The sequence below is a fragment of the Bombus vosnesenskii genome, unplaced genomic scaffold (assembly GCF_011952255.1).
Source record: "Bombus vosnesenskii isolate JDL3184/JDL3185 unplaced genomic scaffold, Bvos_JDL3184-5_v1.1 scf7180000013352, whole genome shotgun sequence".
Classification (NCBI taxonomy): domain Eukaryota; kingdom Metazoa; phylum Arthropoda; class Insecta; order Hymenoptera; family Apidae; genus Bombus; species Bombus vosnesenskii.
The window spans coordinates 50945-60057 of record NW_022882988.1 but is presented as its reverse complement, the minus strand read 5'-3'; the positions used below and the strand labels follow the sequence as shown (position 1 = coordinate 60057).

The 9113-nt window shown below is 44.2% G+C and overlaps 1 protein-coding gene across 1 annotated transcript; it reads right to left on the bottom strand.

Moving 5' to 3' along the window:
• Positions 1–3493: 3493 nt before the first annotated feature.
• LOC117236979 lies at positions 3494–7219 on the bottom strand. Its single transcript, XM_033500467.1, has 7 exons — positions 7106–7219; positions 6870–6973; positions 6664–6756; positions 6460–6594; positions 4984–5098; positions 4396–4624; positions 3494–3701 (listed from the first exon to the last, which is right to left on the bottom strand). The coding sequence occupies exons 1-7, from the start codon at positions 7217–7219 to the stop codon at positions 3544–3546; spliced, it is 948 nt and encodes a 315-aa protein (XP_033356358.1). The 3' UTR covers positions 3494–3543.
• Positions 7220–9113: the final 1894 nt, after the last annotated feature.

Sequence of the window (9113 nt, the reverse complement as noted above, 5' to 3'; positions counted from 1 at the left end):
CGATAGTGTATTTTAATACGTCACGCGATTCGCTGCACAGAATAAAAACGTGTATCTGGAAATGTTGTTATTTGCAGGCGCGGAAAATACAAATTGGAATAGCAATTTAACGGTGTCACAATATTCCATTATACGTAGCTATGATGTTTAGAAAGATTAAAATCGCTGCAATTCGATTTATCCGTAGTCTCGTAATTAAAATTCATCCCATCGAAGATAATGAACCGTCCGCGTACTTTGCAACGGTAGCGCGTTTCAATGCGTTACGCGATTTCTTCTATAAAATAGAAATGCATATCCGGCAATCTTGTTATTTTCAAGCACGGATAACGAAACACGCGACGAGATCACTGATTTTGTCAGGATGATTGTCTGGAAATAAGGATTACACGGAACTCGTTCTGAATTCCTGGTTTGTCTCCTACGGTGTTTCCAATCGAATCGAGAGGAGAATGAAATGAAAACAGATACGATCTGGAACGATCGACGGGGGGCCAATACGATTCACGATGAAGAAAGCTCGTTGCTCTGTTTCCACTCAAATCGGTGTCAATCCACGAAACTGAGGCATATTGATACTGCCTAATAGGTATACGATGCAGAGACAATCCATTTATCTTCACGATGGCCGAGGAAATTTTACGAGCCATTTCATTCGTTCGGTTTCTGCTCTCGAGAACAACTTTAATTTAAACTGAAAAGAAAATCAACGTGGCTACATTTTTCCCATGGAAACGAAACGAACCATTCTTGTAGAACTTGATCTCTGTTCTCAATCGTTCGAAAGAAGAAAGACGACTTGGTTATTTATTTATTAGAGTAATTAGTTTGTGCAAAGTATGCACACTTGTTTCTATAACCTTGTTTCGATGAATTTCATACTAAATAGATTGATACTAAAGCATCATCATCCAGTAGGATTACGCGTAATGTCTAATCGATTTACTCTTGGTAATTTATTAGGTTGCTGCGAATGTAATATCGATTTTACGGTTATAAAAGTAGGTCAGTTTACTACATCGGAAAGCTCTTTATCTTCGGCTTCGTTATTAATTTTTGTTTGGCTGAACCGATTGTTAAGGATCAATGGAGTCATCATACCTGTAGGAAATCCACAATATCCAATGGCATTTCTACAAAAAGTGGCTGGTTTCGATCGTACTCTATGCATCGTTTAGCTTCTACCGACGTATTCTTATTTTCTCCATTTAACCTGCATATTGGCGACCGACCATTCGTTCCTGTGCTTCCCTTTACAATTTTTTGTTTTCTAGCGAAAATATCACAAAGTTGCGCTCCATACGCCCATTCTTCTCTTTCCGCACTTTTACGTTACGTGCAACAGTTTTTAAACATTCGATTTTATTTTATTAAAGATAGTAACCGGATGGTATTAGAGGATAAGAAAGAATCTCGAGTCGCGTTTTATACCTTTAATTTCGACTAAAGAGAATATCGACGTTGTTCGTTTCTCCCTTGGAAACGAAGACCTTTCCTGAACAACCTTCCCGCTCCGTGTTTCCCGTCGGTTGAAAAAAGAATGTCGTTCCTAACGAGTCCGCATGAAAATGGAACAAATTTGCCCAGCAGAGGGGACGGTGCTTCCGTACAACGAGAACAAAAAGCCAGAACCAGCCTTCTATTTACAAAATCGTTGCAGCGAGTGGAAGCGATCGGTGGCTCGGTCGACGAGAGAAGTTCCACACGTTCGGACTCCTTTCCATCGAATTTCTATCGAATTTCTATCGAATTTCTATCGAGCACGGGACGTCCGTCCGTACGGAATACGTGACACGTATCGAACATCGTTGCCGTCGATGTACCGCGAGACATCGATCCGGTGTAAACACACTAACTGTCGCTATAGAATCCCCATTGTATTCTTTTCCTCTGGCATCTTCAACATTTTTACACGACTATTGAACACTCCTGCCCATTATTTCACGCTTCTTCGTTCGCGAGACGTATTTCTCTTTTATTTTATTATCCTCCATCTTTCTTGCAATAAAAGAGCAGAAATCGTCCCAAGGTATCGCACGAACATCACAGGGAAAAAGAGCTGTACGACAGCTATATTTTTGTTAATTTTCATGTTTGTTTTTTCTTTTTTTTCCCGTAACTAAAGAGCAATACTTATTGGTACGCAATAGCCTAATTTTCATTCAGCTTTCGTATTTCTTTCTTTGAAGTTTGTAGGATTACGAAAAGGTATAACCGCTGGGGCAAGTGATATTTCAATATGATACGACAAACAATATTTTTGAAATCCACAGGGTGGAAAAAGAAAAAAATGAAACGTAAGGACGATTTTGGACGAAGGAATTTCGAAATCGCTGTTCTGTGGAAAGTAGAGAAACAGTGAGAAACTTATCCCGTTTTTCCCTGCAGTCGTCGTACTTGTCGCTGACTTTAGAAATGAAACGTCAGCTCAAGTAGAACGCGGTAATCATGGTATTTGGATTTCTCGTGTAAATTCTACGTCTCGAATCCTATTAACTAGTTCGCGAAGCAGGACTAGTTATTCGGGGAATTAAGTGATCCGCGGTAGACAGACGCGCAACGCCGACGGAATTTCCGTAACAGTGCGATTATAACAGTTTCCAGCGTTGCTCACCGGTGAAACAGTCAAGCACATATTAATTCGCCGGTACATGCTGGAACTTTGACTTCGCGATGGCAATCAGAGGCTGAGATTGGCAACACGGTTTCCCTCTCTCGTTTCGGTTCAATTCGAAGGGATAACGAGTTCCCTACGGGTCTCTATGGCGAACGTTGCTCGCGAAGAAGCTCCTCGAATCGATGGTGCGTGAAACGTCAAATAATTTCCAAACATAAATTAGACACTCGTGCCGTTGTAGTTATCCGGGGTAGGACCATTGTTTCTCGAAACGCTGACTACCGATGGAATACGTTGATACGTGGTTTAGTCGATGCGTGGTCCATTAACCTTTTGCACTCCTATGTCGAGTGTGACTCGACATCAGTTTTTATCTCAGGAGCTCTTTTGTCCAGCTCACTTCATACGTTCTTTCATGTCCACCTTTTTTTGTGAAACGTGAAAGAAAACCAGGATTGCATGCTGGAAATTGTTTCAAGATATATCATACACTTAAAAGTTATAAAATACAACGATAGTGTGAATAAAACTGGTATTTAAGTGAATTTCATTCTTCCTTTATTCAGTTAAATTGTCTTATCTTTTAGTTAAAGTAAATTTCAAATAAAACACTTAAAATGGTCGGAAGCTGCTGCTAACGAAATTGAAATAAAATTCAGAGTGCAAAGGGTTAAGGTCATACTGTGGCTGACGAAAATGTTCGAATACTTAGATAATTTTACGTCCTATGGCTCACGAACATATTCGAAGGAAGCGAACAGTACTCGAAATAAGAGTACACGTTACACACGTACAAGAGAATTGTAAACTTCTAACGTTTTCTATATTCGGCATAAAGGACAATGTACGGTGACAAGTGACGTTATAGTAGGGGACGAAAGTTACGCGCTATTGTTCCACGATTGCGACCTGTGTTAATTCAGAGTTCATCTCCTTCTCTTGGGACGGGCTAAAAATTTTAGCCGCCTCGAGCATTTGGCTTTTAAGGCCATCGGCGAGACCGTGAAAGCGTCTTCTCGAAGATCCGTCTCCATCCCTGCCGGCCGTTCAACCGGCTTCGCCAGGATTATCGTCCTCGGGGTAGCTGCAAAATTAAACACCATGCATCCTGTCGCTTCTAACGTTCGCACTTAAGGCGAACAAATGGCACGGAAGAGAATTAATTCAGCAGTGACGGCGGAACGCTGGCAGTGGAGAAAAGGCCGTTTAGTCGGACGCACCGGCTAATTGGCTAACGCAAAGAATTAGGTCCGCAAACTTATCTCGCGGAAACGTGGTCGCCTGCTAATGAGGAAATTTCGAAGGAAATTTACATTTGCCAGGCAAACGGCCGTGGCTCGTGCCTCGTCGAGGGGAAGTGATCTCTCTTTATTCGAAAGCGGACGACTTGGCTGGTGAAACATCGCGTATTCGTTCGGCCGTTTAATCGTGGAAAACATCGTTTTAATTACTCTTCGCCGTTTCACGGTTCGCGAAACCGCGCTGACTCGAAATACGAGAGAGAAATTAAACGGAATCTCGGACCAGGATCGGTTAAATTTCTCGCAAACTTACCGACCTTCAGCGTGCGTTTCGATTCGCCGCGCTCCTCCGCTTATACGTACAACGGAATTTTCAACTTGCCCATTTTCCGCGCTAACTTCCTTAAGTAAGCACGCGAACGATTTCTGACGCTGGAAAATCCCTTGGTAGAACCACCGACGAGTCCGCTGAGTGGTAAGTTCGGCGAAAGAAAAATCCGAGAGAAGAAAGGAAAGCCGAGCTATTCTAGCGCGTACCTACGGCCCTCAACGCGCCCGGGGAAACCTTGCCGAGGATCCGTGGCGGTATAATCTCCGGTACTGTCTTCGGGTATGCAATCTTCTGGAGACGTTTGGTGATCCTGTAGGTGAGAGCGCTTCTTGGCACTTCGGACGGGTCCTTGGGCGGCGGTATCTCTCTCACTGGCGGCGTCGACAATTCTTCGATCCTCCGCATGTTGACCGGCCTCCATTTTTTCTTTTTACCCTGCAATTCACCGTTACTCTGTGTATCGATCTCTGTCGTCGAAACGAACCTTTGTTACCGCGTCTCTTTCTACTTGGTTTCTACTCGGTTTCTACTGTATGACGAGCGCAACGACGAACGCTCGTTTTTCTCCCCGTCCCTTTCGTGTCCCCGTTACGTTTCATCGACGTTTTCACCGGCAACACCGGTGGAATCTGTCGTTTATCAAACGACAAGGCACACCGCGTCGAAGGATCTGCGTACGTCGATCGACGACCATTTTCGTTTCCGCCTCGTTCCACCGGCATATAACTTGGAAAACTTCGTCTCTCGACTCGGTGATTTCCTTTTAAATTACGCTAACTTGGTAACGCTCTTACAGGCAATCTAGGCCTGGGCGGAACTTTAGGAGCAGCCAGTATCTCCAACAACTCCATGTGCTGATCCCATTCTTCCGGCTTGATCACTCGGCGCAATTTCGCCATTATTTTTTGCCTGCGATCCGGTAAATTGAGACCAGGTAAAAAGTGAAATTGAAAACTAGGATGAAATTTAGGCTATTCCCAGGAACGAGCAACGAGGAACAGGTTCCTCTCTGTTGCGCAATTATCGCATCGTGCGGATAGTTTTCGCTCGGTATCGGGAATAACGGGAAAATGAAAGAGCAGGGTGTGAAGGAACCGAGAGGAGGAGCAAGCAACATGCGCTTCTACTTGTTTGGTGAATTTCGGCACACCCTTGGGCACTATTAATAATTACATCTAGGGTACTCGTGTCTGCTAACTGTTCACGAGTTGCGCGCCAAGTTTAATGGTAACGTTAGGTATCCCAGGAAAGTCGACATGGAAAGTGGAAAGCCAATATCTGGTTTCTCGTTAAACCTCGTGCGATGTCCAAGGGAAAAAAAAGAGGGAAGATAAATTCTCGTGGCACGTCGATGATTTCCCATCGTTCCAACAGCGATACCGAATCGTTCGCCAACTTTTTCCGTTTCCCGCAACCTTCAATTTACCGCTTTAATCCCAAGAAGGGAAAAGTTGATCAAAGAGTAGACCACCTCGAAAGTAGATAATTGCATTCGTGAACTTGCTACGTTACGCGAGACGCGAATTACGGTGGAGTACGGCGTTAGCAGACAAACGAGGATCCTGTCTTCGTTGGCCGCGAGAAAGGAAACGACCTTGCTCGATATCCAAATCCGACTTTACGAGATCGCATTTGCGAGAGTGAAACGTTCGAAGGACAATCCGATTACCCGTCATTCCCTGTGACGCTTGCAGTCGACGTTCTCTCGATGTCATCTGCAAGGCCATGTCATTCTTTCGTTTCGCGACGAACAGTCGTGCAGCTGCTTCCTCCTCGTGATGCAAAATACGTATACTTGATCGAAGCGATATCGCAGCGAGATCGTAAAATTGATCGATGGTTCAAATTCGCAATTTTTCGCGACAGTTAGAAACGATCTACGATAGGATACACCGAAGATCGTGAGATTCCTGGAACCTCGTTTCGAAAAAAAAGTATTCCAACGCTTGTTACAGGAAATTTTTACGAACGTATTATGCGCGTATTACGAAACTTTTCGAAATTTCGTTAGCGCTGTAACGGGGCACGACTGCTCGGGTAAAATTGACGAGTGTATCGGAAAAATTTGAAATCAATTCGCAAACGTATACGGAAGATGTTCGTTGTCTCGTTGCAGTGTTAACGAAATTTCAAAAAGTTTCGTACGATACGCGCAATACATTCTGCAAAATATTCCGTTGTAGATACGTGTCCGAATAGTCTCGCGAGCCACTGTATATCACTTTCAAGTACGCAGTCAACGTTTAGATAAATGTGCCTGTCTAACTCACTTCTTCTTCATCTCGCGCTGCTGTCTGGCGTTGCAGAAGAATCGATATTTCCGGTAGCGCGATTTCTGAACCTTCCATAGCGTCTCGGCTATGTTGCCGCTGCTAGTGGGAAATCTCATGTTCGCCAACAGCAATCTGATCGGGGAACGAGCAATTCGTTAATTCTCTTCGAGGTTCCGGCCTGTCTCGCGGAAAGAAGATCACCTCTTTGTAGGCAACGCCAAGTCGTGGATGCGTTTCGTGGGTTTAGCCGCGAGCGTTTTCGGATGGATTCGCGGATACGGTGGTGGTACTCTTCTATGGATAGACGAGAAACCAGTTTGCAACTACGTCTCTGCTAGCTTTGAAAGAGTCGAGCGGACCGTATCGATCCTCGTGGATACGTATCGCGTGAACGCATAATTACTCACGTTGGATCGTATTTTTTGATAACGTGTTTCGGCCGCGCCATCGCTTTGATTCGTTTCGACGCTCGTCCTTTCAACGCTGTTCGTCGAATGCCGTAAGGATTCGCCTGATAAAAATACGACGTTACCCGATCGTAGGAAAAAGCCAGCAGATATACTCACCGGAGTATGCGAGTTCTTTGTTTGAGTTCTTCTCGACACTGATCGCCTCGATGGAGAAAATGCAGAGCGATACTCACCAAAATATGCGCGTTCCTTGTTTGCGTTCTTCTCCAATTAGGTCGTGCCAATAGAGAAATGTGTTGTTTGTGGGACAAATGGTCCATGGCGTATTTGATCCTGTCGGTCAGCATGTTTGCGATCTTCCAACTTCGTTCCCTGGTTCACTATCAATTTCCTTAGTCAGGAACACGCGGTTGGCCTCGATTACGATTTTCTTTCCCACTGCCTCTTTCGAATCCTTGCACCCCGACCTTTATTTATTTAACGCTTGACTCTCAGCAGCGCGTTGTAGGTTGTTTAATTAAATTCAGGTTTAATTAATCCAACGATCCGTGCGATGTATGGATTTGAAAACGAAGGAGAAGAAGGAAAGAGGAAGCTCGAGGAATTGGGCCACTGATGTAATTTACCAGCGCGGAACTTTCTTCCGTGTCTAACCCTTAATTTGGACGCGACATGTCCGTCTGAGAATCGCCTTCGAAATGCAAGAACATCATGCGTCCAGGACAAATGAAAAATAGCACGTAATTCGGCCGCGTTTCAACGAATACCTCGAAATTCTCGATTAATCGCAAACTCTGTGAATTTGTAGCGTTTCGTTCCATCCTTGTGTCGTAAAGTCATCGTATTATCGTAACTACAGATTTTAGAAACAGACATTTTACAATTTTCAGCTGCAACTTGAGAAGTTTGTTAACGATAGGAAAATAGAGTCGCGTCGAAAATCTTAAAAAAAAAAAAAAAAAAGTTTATCATATTTTTCCTGTACGGTTTCTGGTTAAAATCTAAGTAAGAAAATTCAATTATAATAAACCGTATCTCGAATTCCGTTTAAAGGTTCGCGAAGCAAGAGTACCATAGAATCTTCATTGTGCGAGGGAATCGGAAAAAGATAGGAGACAACGCGTATTGAGCGACACGCCTTAATGGACATTGACATTAATGGTAGCTCCTTTACGGGTCCCGTACTTTGTCCTTGTTCGAATTTCGACGAGTATTCGGCAACGAGGACGTTGTTTCGGCCGATGTGCTGGCAACAGTTGGCGAATAGTTGGGCTCGAAGTGGAAAAACGCGGCCGCGGTTCCCCGGTGAAAGGAAATACTGTTTCCACGGGAGAATTACCCCGGCGTCAGATTATTCCCAGCAATTCACGAAAATATGGAACACTGGCCGTGTCAGGAAGCATAGGGGATTTTCAATTAATAACACCGACACACGGAATAAATACGGTAGGTATTCCCCCGACGCGAACGTGTCCCCTATTATTCGACATAGAGCGGCCGCCGCTTCGTTCGCAGTTTGTATTTCGCATCATCGATCATTTTCATAAAAAAATTCATGGAAACGAAGAAATGCGTCCCGGTTCGATAATTGGTCGCCATCAATTCGCCATTACTTTGTTCGATCAATGCGAATATCCTTCCTGGGGAATGTGTCGCGTACCGTGAACACAGGCAAAGGAAAAGAATAAACCGATATAACAGGAAGAAACAGGAAGACGCTACCGTAGAAAACTTTGATCGTTCGGCGAAGATCGAAGTACATGCTAGTTCGGCACAATCGCGAAATCAAATTTTTCGATCGAGTAGATTACATCGGTGATTCCATCGCTTGAGAATCGGTATTTCGGGATACAAGAAATATGAAAGAACAGCGATAGAATGTAATTTCGTGCTCGATTCGGACTTGCAGCATTACGTACAAAAGCTCTCTCGATGAAGATCTCTTAAGGGACATCCGGTCGGTTTTATTCGTTTTCATCCGTCCACGAACATGGGCCACTCACGGAACCGCTCCCCTCTTTTTCTCCTTTTTCCTCGTTCTCTCTCTTCTTCTCCATCCCTAGGTACAACCAGTTTCCTCTTCCTCTTCCTCTTTCGCGTTTCACTTATCCTTCCCACCATTTCCCTCCTTCTCCTTCCGTTCTCTAACTCTCTCTAGCCACGTTCCCTTACTCTGTCAACCCCGCATGGGAAATCTCAAATACGAGTCTGTTTACCTGGCACTTGGAATCCCGGTGGATA